The 25,891-nt window shown below is 45.5% G+C and overlaps 2 protein-coding genes across 3 annotated transcripts; one reads left to right on the top strand and one right to left on the bottom strand.

The window, feature by feature from the left end:
* Window positions 1-25: 25 nt before the first annotated feature.
* harbi1 (harbinger transposase derived 1) lies at window positions 26-2,448 on the top strand. The gene is made up of 7 exons (XM_037467318.2): window positions 26-99; window positions 535-700; window positions 778-980; window positions 1,083-1,158; window positions 1,248-1,455; window positions 1,553-1,728; window positions 1,818-2,448. The coding sequence occupies exons 2-7, from the start codon at window positions 536-538 to the stop codon at window positions 2,016-2,018; spliced, it is 1,029 nt and encodes a 342-aa protein (XP_037323215.1). The 5' UTR covers window positions 26-99; window position 535; the 3' UTR covers window positions 2,019-2,448.
* Window positions 2,421-20,338, bottom strand: creb3l1 (cAMP responsive element binding protein 3-like 1). 2 transcript variants are annotated; one of them, XM_037467300.2, is made up of 13 exons: window positions 19,947-20,338; window positions 14,159-14,294; window positions 13,258-13,344; window positions 9,132-9,286; window positions 8,966-9,047; window positions 8,532-8,737; window positions 8,037-8,183; window positions 7,790-7,848; window positions 6,700-6,768; window positions 5,112-5,214; window positions 4,855-5,017; window positions 4,603-4,765; window positions 2,421-4,513 (listed from the first exon to the last, which is right to left on the bottom strand). In XM_037467300.2, the coding sequence occupies exons 1-13, from the start codon at window positions 20,055-20,057 to the stop codon at window positions 4,468-4,470; spliced, it is 1,527 nt and encodes a 508-aa protein (XP_037323197.2). In that variant the 5' UTR covers window positions 20,058-20,338; the 3' UTR covers window positions 2,421-4,467. The 2 variants fall into 2 exon arrangements, with proteins under 2 accessions (XP_037323197.2, XP_037323203.2); XM_037467306.2 differs by lacking the exon at window positions 13,258-13,344.
* Between the last annotated feature and the right edge of the window lie 5,553 nt (window positions 20,339-25,891).

Below are 25,891 nucleotides of genomic sequence, written 5' to 3'. Positions count from 1 at the left end.
TCCACTTACTGTCGAATCTGCGAATTTAAATCAAAGGATGGTTGTTCCTGTGGTTTGTTTAGGTTGTTAAACTGCATGACTTCTGTGCTAATGCTTAAGGTAACTGTCCTTTTCTTAACTATGAGAACAACATGAATTATGCTTTAATTTTCGCGTAGTGTAAAATAACAGCTATTGATAGAGTCAACTCCACAGGCACGCATAACGTTTGCTGATATTAGGAAAAGCTCGGTTTCTAGCTAGCTAGTTAGCGTCTTGGCTTTATTTGCATCAATATTACGTTAGCTGTAATACATGAATACATATTTTTCCGCGCTGATAACCTATACCGTCCATCGGCACATGTAATATCACAAAATAGAATAAAACTAGTACTAGTATCTCTACACTATTCTATAACAAATGTCGCACGCATTGGGATTTTCAATTCATACAAATACGTCTTATAATCATGTTATAGCAATTGAATAAAACTACAACAAGCTTGCCATTGGTGCCGATGATTAATTGGTATTTATGTGTTATTGCCCTCAGCATGGCCATCCCTATAGCCATCCTGGACTGTGATCTGCTCTTACATGGTCAAGGCCATAAGACCCTGGACCGCTTTGACCTGGGCTCCGTCCCAGACACTGTCCTCCTCTCCCAATTTGGCTTCCCGAGAGAGTTTATTCTCTATCTAGTGGAATTACTAAGAGAGGTTAGTGTGTGCTCGTGCCATCTTTTTAATAATCACATCCAGTTCACTGTCCATTTAAACGTGTTTCTGTGTTCCAGGCTCTCTGTAGACGCACACAGCGATCCAGAGCCATCAGTCCTGAGGTCCAGGTGTTGGCCGCTCTGGGCTTCTACACATCTGGCTCATTCCAGACTTCCATGGGCGACACTATTGGGATCAGCCAGGCATCAATGTCAAGATGTGTATCTAACGTGACCAGAGCCCTGGTGGAAAAAGCTCCGCAGTTCATCGCGTTCAACAGGTGTGGTACCACGCTGGATTATAGAAGTAAACCAAATATTAAAAGACGTTAAGAAAAGCGTGACAAATTACAAAAACAGCAACATGAATGCTTCCCACACAGAGATCCCTCCAGCACAGAGCAGTTTCAGAGGGTTGCAGGATTCCCAGGAGTCCTGGGAGTGCTGGACTACGTTCAGGTGTACTACGTTATCGTGTATACTCATAACTTCAAACACTTTGTACGCACGTGGCGGTCTAACTGACGCCGTGTTCCCTTCGTCTCCAGGTCACCATCAAAGCTCCCAACAGCGAAGACTCGTCATACGTGAACAAGAAGGGGTTTCACTCCGTGGGCTGTCAGCTGGTTTGTGATGCCAGGGGATTGTTACTCAGCGCGGAGACACACTGGGCAGGAGGCCTCAGAGACACGGATGTCCTAAAAAGATCTACTCTCCACAAACAGCTGCAGGAGTTAGAAGAGGGTTGGCTGCTGGGTGAGACGTGGTTTTCGGCATTCACAGCACACTTATAGCCTGAAAAAAGCTCCACAAAAGGAATAATAATATCACAATATAATATTCTGTTTCCGAGGGGACCGTCGTTACCCTCTAAGGAGGTGGTTGATGACCCCGGTGGACTCCCCAGAGTCCCCTGCAGAGTTTCAATACAACCTGGCCCACACGGCTACGCATGAGATAGTGGACAGGACCTTCAGAGCTATCCAGACCAGATTCCGATGTTTGGACGGCACCAAAGGATACCTACAGGTATTCTAGTCTGCGCTGAGCTCATGTCTAAAATAAAATGAAAACGCACAGAGAGCGGCGGAGTTCTCATCTCCTGTCCTGTCCCTCAGTATTCTCCGGAGAGGAGCTCGTCCATCCTGCTGGCCTGCTGCGTCCTCCACAACGCATCCCTGCAGTCCGGGTTAGACGCCTGGACTCTGGAGAGAACGGACCCGCTGGAGCAGCCCGAGAGCCTCGAACAGAGACCTGAGGACCGCGACAGCCAGGCGGAGGACCTCCGAAAACAGCTGATAGCCAAACACTTCAGCTGAAAGGCGGGTCGAAAGGAAGACAAGACTAAATGTATATCTTTTTTAAAAAAATGACATGAAAGTTGTCATTTGAAGCCAGAAAGTCCACAGACACAGTGTTGCTGATGCAGGTTTTTTATATTTTGCTTTTTTCTACTCTACTGACTACACTAAGATAACATAGTTGTATATGGAGGAACATGCAAGACGCTATACAACAAACAAAGACAACATTAAACCCAAACACATTTGAAACAACTTGAGTTCCTGGACAGCGCTGGATTATTTCTGCTCAAACATATTCATGAAGAGGTCGGAATAATCAAGCGCTCCCTGGAGGTTTACAACTATTTGAACTGTGTGCAGCTGCTGTGTTACCTAAGCTTCTTTACAGGTGTAAAAAGTCCCCTCCCTTTTTTTCAACCCCCCCACCCCTTCCCCCACTCTTTACATATTCTTTCCCCAAAAATCCAAAAGTTTTCTCATTTTTTTTTCTTTCTAAGTGCTTCCACAGGTTAAAATCTTGGACCGTGTCACAATAAAACAAAAACAAGGCCCTTATTTACAACAACTGCACATTAGGTCGACATTATTTATGTACAACGGTGCTGAAAGACTGTTATGGGGAGAAAGACTGGACGTCTGTGGCTGCAGTCACATGATGTTTTTACACAGTTTGAGGGACACAAGATCCAATGAATACAGTGGTGAATGAGGAAAAACTTGTGAAAAGATTATAAAAAAATAGGATTTCTGAGTATTTGATCATTCTGAATCGTAATTATGTCCTCCAGAGTCTGAAGTTTGACATTTACTGGTTTAATTAATTGTTTTCTTTTCTCACATTGTTGGACTAGTGGTAAAGACTAACTGTCCCGGTTGAGATAACAAAGCTAGTGGTGATTTAGTTTCTGGAATGTATTAGTCCCCTGATTGGCTTCATCAATATATACACACTTTCTACAATAAATACAACATGCACTGCTGTCGCATGAGCCCACTTATCATCCATGTTGAGATGTTTCCTCCGCTGCTTCATTTGAGTCAATAGTTCTATTCTATGACAGGACAATATCTACATAATGTCAATTATTTTAACTCCTGCAGCTTATTTTTGGTTTTGTTAGGTTTGATTGAGTTAAACCGAATATGCTAATGACAGTTTTTAATTCATGACGGGACAAAGAAGTTGTTCGTGCGACAGCAGTGAAACATAAACACTGTATTACAGTTGAAAGACACAAAGTTTTACACTCCATGAAACAGCATGTCGACTACACACCATCATGTAAAACCTCATCATCCTAAATGCAAAAACGTACAAACAACGTACAATTACTTTTTTTTTCTTGCATAAAATAAATATGCTCTTTTTTGGATGCTCTGAATATATTATAAGTTGTATTTTGTTTTTTTTGTAAACATTATTTAGAAAAACAGAACAAGACAACTAACTTTTAAAAACACGTTCAGTATTTCTTTTTTTTGTTGCATAAATAAAATATGCTCTTTTTTGATGCTGCAAATATATTACATATGCAATTTTTGATTCCATAAAAATACTTTTATGTCATATTTCCCAACCTCTGTCAGGACCCCTTTAACGGTCCCTTGAAGATACGCCACGCCCCCCTCATATGACGCTGAATTTGGATGCAGAAAAGGTAACTTTTCATTGGATAGGCACGTGAAATAAAATATTTACGTTTCCAGGTCTACAGCTGGGTGTGTGGACTTCAGCTTTAAGGCCAACTCGGTCTATATTTCTGAAGGGGAAGGCACTTTTAAAATGGCACAGCTTCCTTTTGAAAGGATGAGTTCATCTTCATGATTTGTTTTCACTCGATTATCCGACCAGACGGACAGAAAATGAATCACGAAAAAACTCTTTAGTTGTGAGGATGAATTGATTCATCACAAAAATAACTAAACTAATCACTGGTTGCTGCCCTTTGTCGACATATGGTATCTGACTGATTAAAAAAATAAAAGAGCGTAAGTAAAAGACAATCTCCCACAGTGAAGTATCCATATACATGTGTTCTCAACAGGTGCAAATGTATATCGCTCTGTTTTGCTCATTAAGACCACAAAAAGCTCTCTGCCTTTTTTTTTGCTAAACATCAGGTCTGTCACGACAAGATGAGATAAAACCCTTTTTACATTTTTTGGCATAGGTCCACTAGTTTGCCCCGATATTTTTGTTAACATGCTACAAATAGCATCTGTAGGCTTTTAATTTTATATCTCTAAAATATTCCACGTTAATTGTTTGAACTGAATATTAATAGATGCTATATTTGAATGCATAAAAGTTGAGATTGCAATTAGAGGGTGCCTTTAAAATCAAGCCTCTGAGGTGTGGCAGAGCCGTCTTGGAGCATTGAGGGAATGCTCATCCGGTCTCTGGTCCAGACTGACTGAGGAATCTTCGGCCTGTTTCAGGGGTCAGAGGTTGTGGGAGGACTCGTCAGGCGGCGCCAGAGGACGCGGAAGCCCCTTCTGGTTTCGTTTCTCTGGGGCGAGACAAAAGAGGCACTTTGTTGATGCCAGACGGGACAACAGAAGTAGTTTTACTCCAAAAGAGAGCGCACATATCTCCCACCTGCGGTCGGACTCGGGCCCGGTCGTCCGATTATGGGCGTCATCGGTGTATCGGCTCGCGTGGACGGCGCTGTCCGACTGTAGCCGCCCCTCCTCTGCTGCTACTGAGGAAATCTCCTCCAAAGGAGCCCCCTCGTTGTAGAAGAGAAGGCTGCGGGACCGAACTGCAACGCAACACCAGTCGTTTTTTTTAGACTGCATTGAACCGGGGAGAGTTTCTGATAAATGTATGAGGTGTATGATGTTTACCCACCCTGACTGGTGGTGTAAAGGTCCGCCGATGGAAGTGGAGGTGGGGAGGAAGGATGTGGGGGGTTGGAGGAGGAAGACAGAGAGGAGGTGTGAGTGAGCAAGGAGAGGGGGGAGAAGCAGGGGGAGAAGGAGCCCAGCACGAGGACAAAGCACACGGCCACCATCTGCACACAGAAGAAGAAACAAGCTCCATCCTTTTGTGTCCTTCTCTTGACTCGACAAATAAAATAAGATAAAAAATAGAAAAATGACATTTACCATCAGGCATGTCCCGGTTTGGGTTGAGGCCATTTTACAAGAGCGGGGCATGATCTTTCCTGACACCAAAGATTGAAGCTTCTGCAGCTGCTGAAGGAGAGACCTGAAGAGACAGAAACAGATGCATGACAGAGGAAGGCACATCTCTTCTCAAGGGGACAAAAGATTGAAGGGACCTAAGGACAAAGGATTTCTCTTTCAGCTTTTCTTTCCCTGCAGGTAACTCCTCTCCTAAGTGGAAGAGATCAACGAGATCAGCGGAGATGGACGGACTGCACCAGCAGAACCGAGTGTGTCGGTGGGATCTGGAGAGCAGGGTCCCGATGGTACGCGGCTGCGAGGACCCGCTCTGACCACCGAGTGGAGATAGAGGGCCACATTCTGCTGGGAACCCGGGCCCTTCGTGAGGTCATCAGGGTTGCCGGCTGTATTAAAATGATTTCTGGACGATGCTGACCAGCGTCACTTACCCTCACTCCCTCAGGGCCTCTGACGTGAAACCACTGGGATTAACCGTTTAAATGACAGTTTACCATTACAGGTCAGCTGGGTTGACTCGGTGAGGGTTTTCAGGGGGAGCTAGGCTAGCAGTTTCCCCCTGCTTCCAGTGTTTATGCTAAGCTAGGGCACATTTTAAATTACTATCAACGGGACTCTGCATAGAAAGTCCATGCTTTAGATCTTTTAATACATATTTGATATGGAGGTCAGGGCTTACTTTTGAACGACAAATCAGTTTGCGTTGGAGAACAAAACGACCACTAAAACCTGCACTTGGGGGGATTTTTAGAAATGACGGGCTTAAATTGGGTTCACTTGTTTGGAAAAACTGATGTCTTTTTTTAGCCCAGCATATATTCTGGACTTTAAGTGAGAGTGAGCGAGCTGACTCATATCCCCCAGTTTATGCCAACTCATTGTTCTTCTATGTGGTGGTTTAACATATTCATCAGTGTGTGTGTGTGTGTGTGTGGTGGGAAGGGAGGGGGTTGCCTTCCATGATGAAAGCTACTGTTAACTTTCAGCTGTAATGACAGGCCCGGGCCGCCACAGGCAGACAGACACAGAGACAGACCCCCCCGCCTCCCCCACCAACCCTCAGCCCTCTTCACCGCCACACCCACCCACCCACCCGCTCCTGGATCATAACAAATCGGTTTCATATTGTCGTAATAACAGAGGAGCAGGGGGAGCCTGCACTTTGCTCACGGAGCAGACAAATTTATGTCGGGACTCCTGTAATTCACTCTCAGAGTGACGCGCTGCATGTGAGCTGCAGGAGGTTCTTTAACATATGGAGCATAAAGAGAGGGTTCGGCCCTTAAAGACGACATGACTTACGGCTCCGTCGTACTGCAGATATGGTGATCGTTTCTCCCGAAGGGGGAGGTCAGAGGGGAGGTCAGAGGGGAGGTGCGCCCTGCTGCCACACGGATCACACAAACCTCATCTTATCCAGATGAGGATTTATCCAGATTACGATAATCCAAACATCATTGTGAGAACGTCGGGTTCGGTTTTGTCTGTGAGCTGGCTTATGTGTGTGTGTGTGTGTGCCCGTGCATGTGTGTGTGTGTGAGAGCCTCACCTGTTTGCCGTCTCCAGGTTTTCTACTTTTATCCACAGGTCGCTGTTTTCTGACGTGTAGCCCTCCACCCTGACAGACACACACACACGCAGGTTAATTTAATGATGCTTTAAATGACATCTGTCAACAAAGCTGAATAGATGAAAGTGCACAATAACTAAGCATTTTACTACTGCCATCTTTATATGCTGCACGGCATCTAACCATGTTGACAGTTAAATTCGCCCCGTCGACCGTTTTTTGCCCAGCGACGGAAGAACGGGATGTTCTCTCCCTCCTGCTAGTTCATCTAATATCCACTGATCATCTTCCCCATGTTGGGCTCCGTCAGCCATAATCCCCCTCATCTCCACCTATGGGTCGGGTCTAAACACGCCTCATTCACACAAGTTCCTTTCAGCGAGGTCGTCCTGCTGTTTTCACTGCGGAGACCCTCCAATAATCCCGTCCTCGTGTCCAAAGATGGACGCGAGGAAGCAACAAGTTCTATTTTTACACACTTCTTTCTCCTCTGTCGGGAAGGTGGTGATTCAGTCAAAAGAACTCAACTCTCCCCGCGTTCATCGGGTCGAATGGGACATGCCGTCGCCACCTGTGCGAACCTCTTTGTGTACTTTGTGCTCAGAAATGAGGCGTCCCACGTTTTCCCCCCTCGTTCCCTCTCTCCCCGTCAGCGGATCCGCCCCATGCGCTCAGCAGGTTACCGGAGTCCTGTCGCTACGGCAGCTCGGCGAAGTGAAAATGCAGCCAGGTGGTGTAACATGATTCGGGTGTAAATAACGGTGATAATGCAGCAGCTGCACAATTATTCAAAGATTTTGTTCCGATTCAATCACAAAAATCCGAACAAAACAGCACTTGAAAAAACATTTGAATGAATGATGGATCTTTCTCCTCTAATATTTGGTAAAGACAGAGGTTATAGAAGCTGTTATTTAACACTTCTAAATAGTTGTGACCTCTGATAGACAATGGCAGAGTTTAATGAGGAAAAAAGGAAAATTAAAAATATTCAGCCAGACATTAAGGTAAACCAGAAAGGAGCGAAGGAATGGAAACATGGGGACAAAGAGGTTTTTCCGAGGCTTACTTCTTCTCCAGACATTCCACGTACTCTTTCTTCTTCCTCCGACTCTCCTGAGCGGAGATCTGTGTCGAAAAACAGAAGAACATCAGCGGGATGCGGCAACTGTGTGACGATTGCTATTGTATAAGCATTTCTTTTAGTGCTACGCGCACAGTTAATTGTTTTCGGATGGCGCCTCATAAATACTTTGTTAATCAATCAGGATTTGTTTTGTTGCGAGCACACACGAGATGAAGGTTGCGACGCTCGCCTTGTTTTTGATCTTCCGTCGGACCCTCTTCAGGGCCTTTTCTTCGCTCTTGGTGAGAGGAAGCTTGTTGGGTACCGGGTAGCCCTCGGCAACCAGGGTCCTCTTCTCTTCTTCTGTCAGCAGGAGTGGTCCTGAACCCTGCAGCTTCTGCACGACAACGCAAAGCACTTTGTCAATATATTTACAACCATTGTCAACAACTTATGTTTGGAGAAAAAGAAGATTTAGCCAAAAGGCATTAATCCCATTGTGGCATTCAAACAAATGTGAATCATGTGAGAAAATGTGCTGAATCAGACAATCATCAAGCCGACACTGAATTAATTGGAACCTCATGATGACAGCTTGTTCACACACTAAAAACAAGGCCACTACATATTATTTTCCACGAAGTTCATAAAAAAATTTTGTTCTGTACAATCCGTGTGGGAAAATAATGCCTGACAGAGCATAGAATTAATCTTAAAAGATTGTGCGTTGTGCTCCTTCACTCACATGCGGGGCAGTGAGGAGAGGTGAGGAGGAGATGGCTGTGGAGGAGATGGAGGAGGAGGAGGAGGAGGAGGCCCGAAGTCCGGGCCTCTGTTGTGGTTGAGGGGAAGACGGCGGCAGAGGGAGGTGCGGGGAGGACGGAGGCAGGGAGCCGTCGCTGTCGCCGTGGTTACTGCTGGGAGGGGTGGGCGGGAGCTGGAGCGCATCGTCTGAAAGGAGAGGAGGAGGGGGCGGGTGGGGTTGAGGGAAAGCTTCTACTATAAAGTCCCTTTTCTGGAGAGTAAGTTCATAAATAGGTCCCGATGTATTGATTCATTCTGAAATCTCAAACCTTGCGTAGATGAAGAGATGCAGGTTGGATTTGATTGGTTTGGTGGAGACGGGATACCACTGTAACGTGTGTGTGTGTGTGTGTGTGTGTGTGTGTGTGTGCGTACCGCTGGGCAGGCTGAGGTACTGTCCGGTCTCTCTGGGTTCATCTTTGATGGCGACTGGCTTCCCGCTGTCTGGGCCGGGCTCCTGCAGAAAAACACAGCGACAAACCTTAACCTAACTAACCAGCCCACATCAGCGGTGTCACTCTTTTACCGGAGGGATGCTAACCGTGCGTTTCCATGGCGACCCCCGGTGCGGGGGTGCGGGGCTTAATATGAGCGGCGGGCCTTCCAGAGGCTCAGGGTCTAACCTTTGACCCACATCAGGCTCCTCTTGCTTCACCAAGATGGCCGAGAGGTCCTGACTGAAGCTCCACTCGAACTCTGAGGGAGAAGAAAAGAAAACACGCCATCAAATCACCAAGAAGCCGAGAAAAGTGCACTTTTAAACGAATGAATGAGCAAGACCTTCAGGGAGGTCTTCCAAGAGGAAGTAACTGGTCGCTTCTAAATCTCACTTTCAAAGAGCTTCCTCAAAACATTTGAACGCTTCCTGACAGAACTGGTTATTACAGAACGCTGGACGATGTCGCTTTGGCAACTGCGGTGCATAATTTGTCTCCAGTGAGTGAGTTTTCTACCCTGAAATAAAAGATGGGCTGAACCGACGACTCCCGAGAAAAGAAACGGATGCAGATATTACGCACAATCGAGAGACCCACCAATGAGGACGGAGTGCAATTTAAAAAGAAAAAACCCAACTAGGACATGCATAAGAGCATCTCCCAGGTACGGCGTTGTTTAGTCTACTCCGAGCTGCAAAAAGTATTTTAGGGACATAACGACCACTGCAGGAAAAGTAGTGTACTAATAGTACTCCTGGTGTATTTGGTGTCCTCTGACAAACCAAAGCTCACTCTCTGGTCACGTCTCTGTTAGTTTGGGTTTTATTTGAGTTGTTTTGTTTTAACTTGGGCCTAAAACGTGGGACATGTCAGCCGCTACATCATCATTTTTACAACTGGTTGTATTAATCAGTCCCTTCATGGAAGTGAAACCCCGAATGCTCAGGAATCTTTTCTTAAAAGATGACCTTTCTACGATGATGCAGTTGAATGTTGTACTTGTGCTGTTTAATTGGAGCCCTTTCAAAAGGTGAGATGATTCTGCTGCAAAGAAACCTCATTAGGAAAAAGTCCACCAAACGGTATATACAAAAACGGTTCTAACTTAATACATTTAAATAAATATAAATAAACCATATTTTTGGTGGTGTTTAGTAACAAAAAAAAGGAGCTGCAGGTAGAGAGGGAGGTGTGTGTGAGTCAGCATTTCTCAATGTTAGAAAAAGACACGAGTAGACACTTTGATGTTTGCCACAACACACACACACACGACCAAAAACCTCCCATGGTGTACGGAAAGAGAGCAGTAGCACTTTAACAAGACCAATTCTGCCGCTCTGTGTGTGTGTGTGTGTGTGTCTCCGTCTGTGTGTGCTTGTTTCCGGGAGTGAACGTCCTTTTAATCACTCTCCTGGTTTCCTAGCAACACGTCTGCTGGCAAAATGCTATGAAGTTTACAAGCTGAGTGTGCCGGTGAGGCGGCAGAGACGACAGAGAGCTTCATCACGAAACATCAGGACAGCAGAAAGTAAAATCCCCAAAACGACTACACCTGGACTTGGTTGCACTTTATTAGCACTTATTTGAAGAAATTGTACTTTGTTAGTGTAAGTGGCTTTTGATAAGAGCGTCAGCTAAATGATAAATGTAAAAATACAATGTTTTAAAACAAGAAAAAAGCAAAAAGCTTGACTAGTCTTCACTGACTCCGAAAATAACCAGAACTAAAACACAGTAACGTCTCAGGGACTCGGATCACCAGAGATAACCCAACTCAACGAGCTGGCAGCTGATATTGGTGTATAATATTGTCATGGCAACCTACCGAGGCTACAGGTTGTCAAGGTATCTCGCCGTGTGTCATAATGTTGAATAGAGAAAAAACCCTCCGCCCTCAGCGCGGCGCAGTGACTCCACCGCTACTCGTCGACTAAAGAGCAAAGACCTCCGTAAACTTTCATTCCTCATTGATATCACTGATATCTCATTTAAATAAGTTGGTGGTGCAATGTGCGTCTGTTTTTCCGGGGGTGGGGAGGTGAGGCCTAATGAGGCCGGTCCCGCTGCTAGTCTGGGCCTCGTTAGGGCCGCTGCCCTCGTTAAGCCGGGGCTTGATTGGAGGCCCTGGACCACCGTCTCTTAATGAAGACCAGGAGCTGCCGGGCCGATGCCCATTTGAGTGGTTGAAAAGAAGCCATTTGTTGATTATTTTTCTGTATTTCTGTTGTTCACGACTCTGTCTTTCTTAACTTTCCTTCCTTATCACCATAGTAATACTTAATAAATGAGGTGTAGACAGAAAATAAAAACTTTGGTGTCACAGCATGAACTGCTGATAAAAACCAGGTAGGAAAAACGACAAATTCAAATTCAAATTAGAGCAAAGAATCATTTTAGTTTTATTCTTAATTTTCCCTGTGTTTAATGTAAAAGACGCTGCGGATGAAAGTAATAAAGTAAAGCCTGATCCTCCCCTCTAACCCCTTTATGGGATCTCTTTGGATGCCGCTCATAAAAGACAGTCTGCCTATGAGGCCAGTAAACCCAGGTAAGTAACCCTATCGCAGCGTAGCGGCTAATGACTAAAGGTTGCTGGCAGTCACAGGGGGCTAACGCAGGAGAGCTGGCGGCGGCGTTTGATCACAGCGGGACGGCAACGTTATTGAAACAATAGATTGGCGCGACGCGGCAGGAGCTCCTGTTAAAAGCAGGCGGCGGCACCTCCTTGACTGAACGAGGGAAGGGAGGAGAATGACCCCACCTCTCACCAGGGTTAAAGGAAACATTTTGGTTGCATAAAAATGGTCTTAAACGCTCTGGTGTGGCAAGAAAAAAATATATATCAAGATGGCGACGACAAAGGAACCAAGATGGCCAAAACCGCCGCCCGATGGGCGTCGTCACGGTGACAAGATCCACTTGGAAGAATCAATGGTTGGTCTTGGAAATGGCGGCGTGAAGACGATACCGTGCGACCGGCCGACCCATCTGCCGCCGCGGCGGTCTTGTCAAAATACGTCTCGTGTCAAAGTGGCAGCTGAGTGTCCCGCTGTGTCGGGAGAAAATGTGATCAAAGCCGAGTGCTGAATCTAAAAGGATTGAGTTCTGCATCCTCACATCTGGGAGCAGGAGAACAGGGTGAGCATCAAGTGCAGAAGGTACGACGGAATCTTGACACAAACAATAAAAGAATAAATGAGAATAAACCCAATTTGTTTATTCATTATCAGTCTTTCTTTGTTGTATAATTTAAGCTACGGATCTCCCTGGAGAAAAGACAGATGCTTTTTCAATCACAGGAAGCTTCAACCCTACTGGAGACCTTGTGTTGCTTAAAATACTTTTAGCCAGGCTTCGTGGAATTGATGCAGGTTGTGAAATGCATTTTGGATAAAGTACAATATCAACGGGGCCGGAGTGGATTTAAATAAATACAATGTGTGTGTGTATCCTCCAAATGCAAGTTTGAGACAACAGTTCTGCAGCAACACATGGAGGCAATGAAGAAGAAAATATTCATACACACACACACTCAGAACATTTCAGTGGAAACGGTGTTTTTCTTTTTATATACAAGACATGCCTTTTCTTTGGTATTTCGGAAATCCAGCTGATATTAATGCCGATAAACTGGATTAAAGAAAAAAAGAGAAGGAAAGAGATAGAAAACAGAAGTAAGCAGGAGAACGATGTAGACAGGAGAGAGAGAGAGAAAGAGAGATATAACCTGACCAAAAAGAGAGAGTTTCCGCTGGCTTCGGCTGAAGCTGCAGACTCAAAACCATATGCTTGTCATAGCGTCTGTGTGTGTGTGTGTGTGTGTGTGTGTGTTAGGTGGGCAGGGCTTAGCTGGAGGAGAGCTGCTCAGACAGGGATCCTGCAGCTCAGAAAGCAGGATCCCTGGGACAAATGGAGAGCAGACGGCTGTGAGAAAGACAGGTGGGGACAGTGAGAGAGACAGGTAAGGACGCACAGGTGGAGCTTGTGACAAAGTCTTGACAAAAAAAAGAGCAAAACATGCAGTGTCCTTATTGTGTGCTGCAGTAGACACTTGTTGTAACAAGCACCTCTTGTATTAAATAGAAAAGGTATGGATTAAGGCATCCTCGACCACATCGGTTGTTTTCAGCCAATCAGAGTGTAAGGGACCAGACTTCTGCAGAGCTACGACTGGCTGCAGGTCTTCCTAAATAGTTTAAAGATCACTTTTCAAGGAATAGGACGACCTACCAGACTCATGGTCCATTTTGATTGACAGGGCTGGGCTCTGGGGGGCGGAGTCTTCGCTTAAAGAGTAGCTGTGCTCTGCTTGAATATCTGTGAGGTTCAAAAGCCCTTTTTTCAGACATGGAAAAGGAAACATCGCTGTGCTCGTCAAGCTGCTGTATAAGTGGCCTCCGTTCAGTTCGGTTTTCTAAAGGCTCGTCACGGCTCTATTCGCATGTATCTCTTTACTTTTAATATCTTTCTCCAATCATTTTTATCAGACTTAATAACCTACCATTACAATAACAACTGAGGCCTATTAGCGCAGCCTGAGTCTCTGGTAGGAGCTCCAGCTGTGCGCCTGCACAGACCCGTCACCGGGTGCCAGGTGAGGGTTGGATGTGCCGCGTGCGTTTCCGTCTGGTTGAGAAACATGAGCTTTGGAAGTCACAGACTTTGGCAACAGACACCGCCTCTCGCGCGGTAGAAGATATATATCTTCTATCGGGAAGACCGAGCCACAATTTTAGCTTTTTGAATCCAACCGAGAAAAAAATGAGATTTTTAAAAAAAATGTTCTACTCTTTCCAGCTGCGCTGCTGGAGGTCATCAGGGGAAACAAGGTCGTCCAAATGTGACTGTCAGCTAAAGAGAGAGAAACTGGTGTTTTTGGAGGCTACAAGCGCAGCGGTTTGGGCTGGGAAAGGGTTTAACCAACCAACATTTACCTGCTGTGAGATTGTTATAGTTACATTGGAAATAACTGGGAACTTTGGAGAGAACAAACCGCAGTGATCTAACCCCGGTTGCTGTTGTATTGGACTTTTTTGTGCGATTCCTACAGTGGGTTCTTTTATTTGATCAAAAAGTAAAGCGGGATGTATATATCGTCCGAATGGCTTTTCATAATAAAAGCAGAGCTGACCTGGGCTGCTGTCGTCCACGTCCATGTGTAAAGGAGAAGGCCTGTCCGTCAGGAGGGGCCGCTCTAATAGGTGATCATCGAAAAAACTGCTGAATAATTCGCTGCTGAAGTCGTCCATCTGGTCACCTGAGAAAGGCTGGAAAACGTGGAGAGACACATGGGGACAGAGAGGGTATTCGATTCAGTACAAAAAGCTGATGTCGTGACACACTCAGCACATGTGGCCATTGTGATCGGTCAACGCGAGGTGTGTCTACAAGACATGTGACTTCTTACATTCCGACCCCCGACCCGTCCCTAGAGCAAAAATGACTCCCTTTTTGTCTTAGTCAGTCAATGGGAAACAGCATCGATGAATTCATCCTCAGTCTGCATGAGTCACCCAGCTGAGAGATGATGTTCTGGGAGCCTGGGGCAACATGGTGCTCTGATTTGACCGGTTTTAACGCACGCACACACACACACACACACACACACACACACAATATGAGTCACCCTGGTCTTGAGCAAACATGCACAAAGTAGTGCGAAGCAAACACACACACAGATGGGTTGGAAACAATTGAACACACAAGTGAACGCAGCGATTCTCAGACACAGCGGCCGCAGCAAACTTCATTTAACGAAAAATACAAAAATAGATTCACATGTCATATTAAAGTAAATTAACTTAAAACTCTAAAAAGGAAAACTGTTTTTATCCGTCCAGTAGCGCCAATAAAGGATAAATATGGAGCTGAATTACAATTCATTGAGTCAATAGGAGAAGTAGAGGATTTTTTTCCACGCTACCCATCAAGCCCCTTAAATAAAACATCATATTGTTTAATTTAGCCGGACCAAGAAGGCAAGCGGTTTGAAACATTTCAGAGCGTGGTTCAGCCAGCAATATGATTTAATTGGCTTCGTGCCACCATTACAAGCTTCCGCGCTGCTATTAGTGTCCATCAGTGCAGTTGGAGAGAGTAGAGCGAGGAAGAGGAAGAGGAAGACAAGAGAGTAAACAGACAGGCCGCTGTGTACTGGGCGTATGACTCGTGGGAATCACCGTCGATGCGTGTAAGTTCTGCAATATTCTTATATCATTTAAAGTCAACAATCACACCTTCACACGTGCATCATCCCTCTGTGTGTGTGTGTGTGTGTGTGCTCATGAGGTCCGGCGTGTCTGTGGTGGAGTGAGGAGACTCACACACACACACACACACACACACAGATGGTAGACGTACAGACGGTGGGTAAAATAACAGAAGCACATGACACACAAGGAGCTGCTGGGGTTTTGAAACCCGACTGTGAGCCAATGTCGCGTTTTCTAATTCGTGCAATTTGGTCGTCACGGAAAACAAAGGAGACAAAGCCGGCGGCGCTCCGTGAAGGCTTTTAGCGCGCGTCAGCGTGAAGGCTCACTCATTCATAAATAAGCGCGGCGACGGTGAGAAACGGCGATGCTGACGGAGAAGCCCCGTTCTCCCCCGCCGCGTGCTTTTTATCGGACCCTCTGTGCCGGGGGTCAAAGTTCAAGGCCTAGTGTTGCGATGGGAGCAGTATCTCCCTGGCTCCACCTGGAGCCGGCGATGCAGCTCTCACGTTCCAGCTCGCACGGCCAGCTCCACCTGCTCGAGGCCCTAATCTTTTTTTTTTCTTCTTTCTCACCCGACGCCTGGTTGTGGCAGATGTTTTTCTCACACGTTCAGCTATTTGATAACATCTCCTCCCCATAGGCGTGTACGGACCGCTTCGCTGATTTCATTCCCCCTGTGTCGATGAGCGCCTGGTAAGTCAAGTCAACAGCCAATCGATTTGGTATTCAATACGTTTTTGTGGGTATTTTCATGTCTTTTAGAGATGCAGCTCAGGCCACCCTGCAGCTTACAGGTTCACGTTTGGAAGAGAAATCACCAGCGGAGAAAAAGGGGGGAAGGAAACATACACCTGTCGCTGTGTTTATCGGCCGGACCGAGAGTTTATTGGCCTTATCGTGTGTGCAGATAAAACCACGTTATTTTCTCCCCACAACAGACTGACAGGAGGAAAAGGTCAACATTCAGCGCCGATGCAAACCTGCATCGCACCTGCCCCACCTGACATTCATCAGCGGCAAATGCTGCGGGAGAATAGACGATTGTTGTTGTTGTTGTTGTTGTTACTACGAGGACAGGGGAGAGCGGCCCGTGTGGGAGCAGCTGCAGCCGGCGTGACCAGGGGAGCCTTTCATTACCCGGACCCTCTCCGCCGGGGGAAAAATTAATCCCTTAGCGGGAGGAAAGCACTCGATGGTGTTTAAAGCTCCTTTCGGCGGTGCTGTGTCATTAGTGGACAAGGGGGGGATAAAAGCAAGGAGAGACTTCCTCGCACCTATAATTAGCACTGTTGCCTCAACAGTCCCCTCCCTCTCAATTGGAGGCCTCCCTGATTCAGGTGGCCTGCATGTGAGGTATATTGACCCCCCCCCCTCCCTCCTTGCCCTTGCGATACAGTGATGAGGTGAATCACGGAGATAAACTGGCCTGGAGAGTCAGGCCAAAAGATTCAACGTGATTATGGCATGAAGGGGGCAGGGGGAACCCCCCCGAAACATCGTGAAAAAGCCAAAAGGGAATTATGCCGGAAAAAAGCTTTCTCAAAACGTTCTCACCATAAGTCACGTCTCCGAATCCAGACTTCACGTGCCAACCGTAGTAGTGGCTGAGTTGGTTCTGCCTGCTGCAGTTGATTTAATACGTCTTGGCTGGTGATTCTGTGCCGTGCCGTTCATGGAGATCCATCCCAGTGCGTCTAGGAGAGCGGATCAATGCCGCCGTAAACAAAAAGCGGGAAATATGACTTCCCCCCCCCTGAAACATCCCGCGTGGGGGCTGCAGGGAAACGCTCCGTCACGTTAGACAGGTCTTCCTCTCAATTCACTTTCCCCAAAGTCATTACATTTTAGTGCAATAGCTCAACGTTTGTGAATACTGCAACCATTTCTACTGCATTTCACGCTTTCACCGATCGATGAATGAACTCCGTCCATCACGGTCAGAAGTTTCCTAAAACACGAAAAATCCCACAAAGAAAGGATGGATTTGGTGCTTTTGTTTCTGATTGCAAATTGAATAACTGTTCAATATTATGTTCTGTTATATTATGACTGTGGAAAAATGACTGCACAATTTTTTTGATATTTATGAAAGAAAGAAAAAGAATTGTTCCCTGCAGCTTCATGTCTAATTATCGGAACCATTACAGCATGCAGTGGAAAGGGATCAAAGGTGATGTCAAGTATTTAAGATTTGAGCCCATCGAACGACTTCTCCACTGCTTTCGTTTAAAATAAAAGTCAACCAAAGGACCACATGGCTGGTTGAGACGGATACTTTTTGCAGCCTAAAACGAACCAATGAGAGACCTGAAGACATCATCATGTCATTAACCTCTCACACCACAGATAAGAAAATGCCAATGTCCTCTCTGCGGTATTTGGCTTCATGTGGTGGCGTGCGGCTGCAGCGGCTCGGCTGAGTTTGGCTTCAATTGAACCCGAGAGAGCAGAGAGCCGAGGTTACCGCATGTGCACGCGTGTGCTTTTGTGTGTGTGTGTGTGTCTTGAGATTTCAAGGGAACTCAGCTATAGTTCATCGAAGTAAAACAGTAGAAGAGGAGTTTTCCTCCTCCCTCACACACACACGCGCACACACACACACACGCGCACACACACACACACACACAGTGCTGCATGCCTGCTCACATTCCATCAGGCAGCTCGGCGGCCAATAGGCAACGAGCATGCAAATGAGGTGGGCGTGTTGTTCTAAGAGCTGGAGTGCAGGGTCTGAATGGAGAGTAGATTAGAATAGAATAGAAAAGAGAGAACAGAAATAGAATACAAAATGTGCGAGAAAAGGATTACAAGTAGAAGACAGAAAGCCCAAATATTCTATTTGTTTCTATCGATACATTTTTCTACAAGAGATAAAATAGAACATAATCAATTAGATTAACCCACAACTTTGTTAAATTGAATGTCATGAAAAAAATGAATCTGTCTTGATTGCAATTTCCCTGAACCCAAAATCCATGTTTTTTCAGTTCAACTGCACAAGAAATTTGCAATAATGCAAAAGTGTTTCTGTGTAAAAATTGATTTTAAATATAATTTTCTGTCAATCACCAACGTTTTTCAGGAGTAAGTCCAATAAGTGTTTTGTTAGCCACCGCTCTACTGAGCTCCTCTACCTCGTTAGGAGTCCACATAAGTGGTTAACGAGGTCATCCATGCACGGCCCTTTACGCTCCAATCAAATGGCTCAGTGAACATGATGCACCAATCCAACTGGAGACAAGTGATGTTCACAAACATTAGGAGTTGTGACGCATAAAAACTCGTTGTTGGATTTTCTGTCTCTCTCTCCCAGTATTCTCTCCCCCTCTTCATCTTTACACAGAACTTGACGCTGAAGAAGAATCTTAGATAGTTTGGCTTCTTGAACTCAATCCGTCATCCCGTTGTGCTCTTTTTTTAAATAACAAATGTGCAGCTATTGGTCACTTAGCCTATACTTTTCTCCCAACAATAAAGCCGCTATAACCAACAATGGGTGAAATGACAACATGTGAGTTATACGCGGAGATGAACCAACACCCATCCTGCAGTTTCTTTCAGCTCTTTGGAGCCTCACTGCATCTTTCTGCCTCTTGTCTTTGTTGGTGCTAGCTCAGCGTCGCTGACAGGAAGGAAGTCTCTGATCCATCATCAGCGCCACAGATCACAGATGAAGGGAGAGATCAAAATACGTACGAGCACGGCATGTTGCAGCACAGCTACTCAGCCGTCCTCTCTTGTGTCCTCTGTGGTACGGCCCAGCCACAACAGAGTGGACTACTTTATTTAGAACAGGAACCGGGGGGGTTAAACCACGAGCAGACGGCTGGGCTGACTCACTGGCTGAACAATTATTTTTTTTTAACTTTGAAAAAATAAAAGCAGTAGCGACACAGACTAGAAAAAGGACTATGCTTTTTTTTGTGGCCCTGGGAGATGATCCTTAGTGCGGTTGCCCCCGGAAACCGGTTGTTCATGGGGATGAGGAGAGAGCATCACTGACAACAGGTGGTTTAAAAAGAGAAAAAGCAGACAGAGCGGCCCTCAGCGTGAGCAGGTGTTTCTGCTGCAGCACTGAGCTGGCTGGAGAAGATTAGACTAAAAAAGGGAACCACAGGTTGCACGGTTGCAACCGTCTCAGTGTCAGCACTTTGTTGGAGTGATGAGAGTTCAGATAACGGAAGGCTTCCTCAATGTTTTGTGTCGTCTGACCAGCAGCCGGAAAAAAAAACACAACAAAATAAAGAAAACCAAGGACATTAATTGAAAAATAATGTACGCCATTATAGACATTGAATTCACTGTGCACTTGTCAGTCAATAGTCAAGTCTCTCTTTCGCTCTCGCTCGCGCGCGCACACACACACGCACACACGCACAAACACACACACACACGTTAACCAGTAACTCGGCAGCCTGTGTCGGTTTTCCCAGTCGCACATACTGGTCAGCACAACTACAGTAAACACACGCAAACGCACGCACGCACGCACGGCGCAGGTCAAACGCCCCGGATGTTAGTCAGGATCTCTCGATACCTGCACCGCCCTCCCGAGGTCCGGCTCCGGGCGGAACGGGCAGCGGAGGTGCGTTTGATTTGAGGGATTTGACGTGCCGAAGCGGAGAAGCCCGACGTTGTATTAAAATAAAGACCGAGGACTCGCACGTGTACAAATTGAAGCTTAGAAAGGCGGCGTCAACTCACCACGTTAGTGAGGAAATCTCCGTCGCTGAGCTCCTCCAGGTCCAACAGGTTGGTGCCGCCGGCCGGATAGAGTCTGTCAGCTGTCAGGCTGTCTAGGATGGACTCCATCATGACTGCGTTCAGCTGGGGAGGAGGGGGGGGGGGCTCTCTGCACGGCTCGCAAAATCTCAAACTCAACTCATTCAAAATGCGGCAGTATTTCTTTTTTCTTTAGTCGTCGTCAAACGAGCCGCGGCGTGTCGTCTTCGTATTCCCGTTTCATTCGCGCCGCCTCGAGCGTCAAGTGCGAGTCCCACCGCTGCTTTTTTTTGGGGGGACAAACTTGAAAAGAAAATCTCGAAAATTCCCATCCGAGACGCTGCTGTCCATCCAGCTGTGTGCGCTGCCTCTCTGACGCGTCATGAATAACCAGTGAAGCCCCGCCCCCCCCGGGCTCCAATTACGCTCAAAACTAGAAAGATGCTATATAGTACATTATTATTATTACATATTGATCACTATATTTAAGTACAATTTGTGTGTGTTTCTACTTAATACATACCAAAAGCCTACCAGCCAGTTTTTTTTACCTTTCATTTTAAATTTCCACTTGATGCGCAATGGTTTAACTTGAGTCATATTGTTTGAATGCAGTTTGACAGGTTTATTTTCATTTACTTAAGTAAAGTCTATGAGAATTGCTGGGGATTGGTGGACTCACATCTCCCGCTCTCCAGTTGGTCTGGAGGGGCATTGCAGCTTTATCTTATCATCTTATTAGTGCTTAATCAACTTGAATAAGACAGGCTAAGGGGCCTTTACGGGGCCCATTTCGGTGCCCTGCACGTGTTTACCAGCTACCCTCTTTAGGTCAAAGGGAGTCGTTGCAATTTTAATAATGTTATATTTGTATAATTAAAATGAAATATGACAATCAAAACAAGAAAAAAAGAGGTGGAATGACAGTGAGACTGTGCTTTCATCCTGAGATACACACAAACACACAAATAGATATTTCTTTTTCTTCCATGATTGCTCAGGCTTGCTCGTCTCATTCCTCTTCTTTCATATGGCTCCAGATTGTTTCTCCCACTTGAGAAAGAGACAATTGGGTACAGAGTATCAAGGTGTGTGTGTGTGTGTGTGTATGTGTGTGTGTGGGGAAGGGGGGGGGGGGCATAGCTCTGACCTGTTATCCAATCTGTGTGGATTATTGGCATCTCCAAGTGTTGTCTATGTACAGAAGACTACATCTCCACCATTGTAGGATGGATTGGCATTCAATCTGTTGCAGACATTCACGATGCCCAGAATCCCCTTTGTCATGCAGCGATTCCCACCAGGTATGTTTTATCTTCCCATTCAAACAATAGCTACTGACTGTAATCTAACGATCGTCTGGTAGTCAAGATAATTTCTTCTTTTTCCCTTCCGGGTTCCTCTTTTTTCTGCCTCCTTCCTTATCGCACTCCGTGCCTCCACCCCACCTGCCTCCTTTCTCCTTCCAGATATCAGTTTACGGAGGTGTTCCACGTCTGGGGAGAGGGCGCCTCTGTCTCTCTCTCTCACACGAGATGGTGTTGTATAACACAGTGACCTTCTATTGAGATTAAGAAACCTACTAATCCTTATTCAGATGTAAAGGTACCTCGCGCTGGAGGCAGCAGGTCTTTTGTTTGTGTAGCTTGAGATGCTACAAGCTGGTGTTTCATGACATTTAAGTTTTTATTACGTTGTACACAAAATTGGAAAAGCACATGCTTATTGATAGAAAATTAAATGTAAGGAATGGAAACAGCTGCTTTGATCATTACAGTGACATTGATCAACATTGATGACATTGGAGTTCACTTGAACATTTCTCGCTAATTCAGAATTAGAGCAATGGATTTGATCAATGTATTTATTCTAAATTGATCAGGTTTAGCTGTCTGATTGATCGGTCATCCTTTGATGCAGGTCGTGACAGGCGGCTCTCTGATTGGCTCTCAGTCTGATGATGCAGGTATGACTCATCTATCTATTCTGAGCCAAAGAGGGGGACGCTGGGTTTTGACCTTTCGTCTCCCGTAGGGACGGCCGTGATGTCATCACCTCTCCATTCGTGCACTGTTGTTTTCATCGTAGCCCTCCGTCTCCGTCTGTCTGTCTCATTAAATCCAATCAGGTCTGTTGACATCACAAACAACCAGCGGGGCATTGAGGCGGAGACCTCGCCGTTCATGTCAGTCTCTTTGAGTAAATGATAGATTCACTTCCCCGAACCTCTTCCAGAAAGTGACTTGTAGTCCACACCATCATCTCTTTCTCTCGCTTCCTGTGGCGACCTCGCTAAGAAGCCGATGCTTATTCACTGAAGCACCCACTCATGTTGGTGAATATGAATTCTAACTTTGGATATTTATGACTTTGGTTCCCAAGTCTGTTAATATTAAACCTGTGCTAAGCTTTGGCACAAGACCCAACAATCCAACCTTTCCCCACGTCTGAAACAAAGCCGATGCCACGCATGAGGTACACAGAGAAATAGCTAAATAAAAGAATAAGCTTCATTTTGTCGAGTTTGGTCCCCCCCATATTGGCAAAAGCCAACACTTAAATATCTTGACTTCGCTAGCATTTGTTTTCAATGCAAAGTTAAATCAAAGACTCAACTTAATTTTAACACCATTTTAATCGTGAGTAGGACTAAAGCATTTATTGGTAATAAATGCATTCGGTTTGGTTTTAACGGTGAAACAAAGTCGTCATGTTTGATAGCCAGTAAAAAAAAATCCGTGGTTGCTGCAGCAACCCCTGTGGTGACTGGTGGTAACGGCAAGTGTGTTTTAATCACACGCAGCATCACTAAAACTACAACACAGCAATGCAATCACAGAGCCCAAATACATAAAAAGCTTTAGAAAATGTCAATCATTGGTTCTGGTGTAAATAACGTTGAAGCCTAAATATGTAACAATCTACACACTTCTATCCTCTCTGTTTAGAGCCCGGTGGGGTTCTGAGGGCGGCTGGTTGGTGGCTGTTGGGTGGAGTAGTCGATGTATAATATATGGTTGTGGGGTTGCACAGCGGGGGAAGGCACACAGTCAATTTTCCCATAATGCAAGAGGCAGCCAGTGGGTATAAACAGAGGAGCCAGACGGCAGCAGCTTTTTCTTTCTCGGCTCGTTGCAGACAAGAGGCCAGAGACGCTTTGATCCCTCTCTTTATCCTCTCTTATTCTCTTTGTTGCTTTTTTTACCTTCTTTGTCTTGTGCTGGTCATAAAGTTCAGAAGTTCAGAAGGAGCGATGAGGAGAAAGGGAGAGAGAGAAATAAATGAAGGGCGACACGGGTAAAATAATGCCAAGACTGTAATCAAAGCCAGCCTCATTCTTTACACGCAGTTACATCATCGACACACTTCTACAACAACGGTGAGTTTAACGGTTTTACCCACAGACTCATATCTGGGTCGCCCTCGGGTTGGATTATTGTCTTCTTCTACATGAGCACCCAAACATCACACCCATTTCTAATTCCTCATGGCGACGGCATGTATTCTCCTGGGAAGATTTGGGGTCAGCTCACAAATCAGAGCAGACAAAGGTATTCAAGTACCTGTGGATCGGTGCAGGGAAGAAAAGACAGTGGCGCCCTCTACTGGAGAATAAAACAACGTCTCGTGTGGGCGCATCCTGCAATACTGTAAGTCCATGTCACATGGGGCCAGTTGTTCAAAGGTAAACTGATCGGATTTTGGTTATCGGATTGGATCAAATCTTGAAAATGAGTTGTTCAAAAGGGAAAGAAGGAATCTGAAATCAGATTAGATCAGGGAATCCAATCCTAGTTTTAATCTGGATCAAACCTTCAGTTTGTGTTGTTCAAAACTTGTCAGTGGGATTTGGATAACTTTGATCCAAAAAAACAGGATTATCCTGATCCCAACAGGGGGTAGGATTTCAAGGTGGTTTTTAGGAAGAAAATGTAGTAAAACTTTAAAATTGGTCAAATAATACATTTGTATCATTTAGTGTATATACTTTTATTTATATTTTGCACTTGACTTGTGTAACCGTTGTAACAGTGATAAAGTAGACATAGGCTAACAATTAAGCTATTCAGTATAGTAAAGTAAAAATAAAATAAAAATTATCGTGTCCCCATGAAATAATCCGCCAAACAGATTTCAATAAACAAAAATAATATATTCATTTTTCGGTCATTCATCACCGTATATTAATTTCAAAGAAACAATCATCAGAGATGAGCCTGTCAAAAATAATGTCTAACAATTGCATCCCTTACTATACGTCCAGTCAGTCCCTGATTCTGACAGACCACCAGAGGTTGGTCTGGTTCTTCAACAGGCTCAGGTGCATCACAAACATCATCACAGAGAAGGACATTGCGCCTGGTAGCGATGTTGTGCAGGACGATACACGCAAGTATTATGTTGCATGCTCCCTGTGGTTCCACTCGCAAGTAGTTAAGGCATGCAAAGCGTCTCTTCAGAACTCCATTTAAACGCTCAATTGCACATCTTGTTTTGCAATGAGCAGTGTTGAAGCGTTCCTGCGCAGGTGTGGTTGCTGCAAGAAAAGGAGTCATCAGCCATGGTAGGAGTGGATAGGCACTGTCTCCTAATATTATGCCATCCGGTCGGTTGGTTTGGAGCTCTCTGTATAAAGCACTCTCTCTCAGGATGCGTGCATCATGAACAGACCCAGGCCACTTCACGACACAGTTTGTGATGATGAGGTGTTGGATGTTGATGCTGCACCTCCCCTTTCGGTTGATGTACTCCCAATCCCTCTCATGAGGTGCTTGGATATGCACATGAGTGCAGTCAATAACCCCAATAGTATTGGGCATATTCCCCAAAAGAAAAAACTTGTGCTTGGTCTGGGCAATCTGGACATCCTTTGGAAGTGAAACAAACTGATTGACCAGGCTGGCCAATGCAATTGACACAGCTTTCACTACATCACTCACAGTTGATTTGTCCACTCCTATATTGTCACCAACAACTTGGTAGAAAGTCCCAGATGCATAGAAGCGCAGAGCAATGAGGACCTGTTCTTCCACAGACACTGTGGCTCCTTCGGGTTCTCCGTTGAAGTTTTGGCCTGACAAGGTCTGCAATGTACTTAATATCAGCATTCCCAAAGCGAAAGCGAGCATACAGTTCTTCAGTGGTGTATTGCTCCAGTGGTTGTGCACGCTCAACATACACCCTTTGACGGTATCCTCTTCCACCAACACGGTGGTAGCGATGGACAATACCTGCCATGTCAGTGTCTCTCTCTAAGTCCTCTGAGAAAGGCTGAATATAAGATGGCTGTCAAATACCCACACACCAATTGGCTGACGTGCTGTGGCTTGTGTTCAATTAAATCAATCATGCCCAAGGCCTACAAATACTATGTTCACTACAACAGAAGCGGTGAAACCATGGACTCAAAAGGACCTAATTTCACTGTTGCAGAAACCCATGCACTGCTGGAGGGTGTTAACTGCCATTATGCCTCAATAGTAGGAGGCTCTGTTGCAGGTGGAATGGTGACTAACAAAAGGAAGAAAGACATTTGGGTTGAAATCACCCAGAATGTAAATGCAATGGGGTCTGGCCAGAAGAGGACCTTGGAGCAAGTGAAATTTAGATGGAAGAATCTGAGGGCCAGAGCAACGAAGGACCTTGCTGAGGCAAAAAACACCCAAACAGGCAACAAACCCTTTAATAAAGGTGAATACACAGATGTGGTTCTGGACATTATTGGAGAACTATAAAGCTCTGCATGGGATTCATGGTGTTGTAGGGGATGGTGAGCCTACAATTGTAGAGGAAAGTGAGCCAGTTCTTCCTAATGCAGAGGAAACATTCATTCTGGATCTCAGCCCTATTATTGAAGAACAACCTGGATCCTCACTGGTAGAGCCAGCAGTCACAGGAGCTCAGAAAAGAGGCTTGAAGAATCCTTT

This window comes from Pungitius pungitius, chromosome 3 (assembly GCF_949316345.1).
Source record: "Pungitius pungitius chromosome 3, fPunPun2.1, whole genome shotgun sequence".
NCBI classification, from domain to species: Eukaryota; Metazoa; Chordata; class Actinopteri; order Perciformes; family Gasterosteidae; genus Pungitius; species Pungitius pungitius.
Note: the sequence above shows the minus strand (reverse complement) of the source record. Positions and strands in the feature narration are given on the sequence as shown.

Bases quoted from the DNA above. Each gene is read 5' to 3' on its own strand.
- harbi1 (XM_037467318.2), top strand. From the start codon at position 536: ATGGCCATCCCTATAGCCATCCTGGACTGTGATCTGCTCTTACATGGT. The intron at 1,456-1,552 runs GTGAGACGTGGT...TCTGTTTCCGAG, and splicing joins AGAAGAGGGTTGGCTGCTGG to GGGACCGTCGTTACCCTCTA. The intron at 1,729-1,817 runs GTATTCTAGTCT...CCTGTCCCTCAG, and splicing joins GCACCAAAGGATACCTACAG to TATTCTCCGGAGAGGAGCTC.
- creb3l1 (XM_037467300.2), bottom strand. From the start codon at position 20,057: ATGATGGAGTCCATCCTAGACAGCCTGACAGCTGACAGACTCTATCCG. The intron at 9,048-9,131 runs GTTAGCATCCCT...GTTTTTCTGCAG, and splicing joins GGTCGCCATGGAAACGCACG to GAGCCCGGCCCAGACAGCGG. The intron at 5,018-5,111 runs GTAAATGTCATT...TTCTGTGTGCAG, and splicing joins AAACCGGGACATGCCTGATG to ATGGTGGCCGTGTGCTTTGT.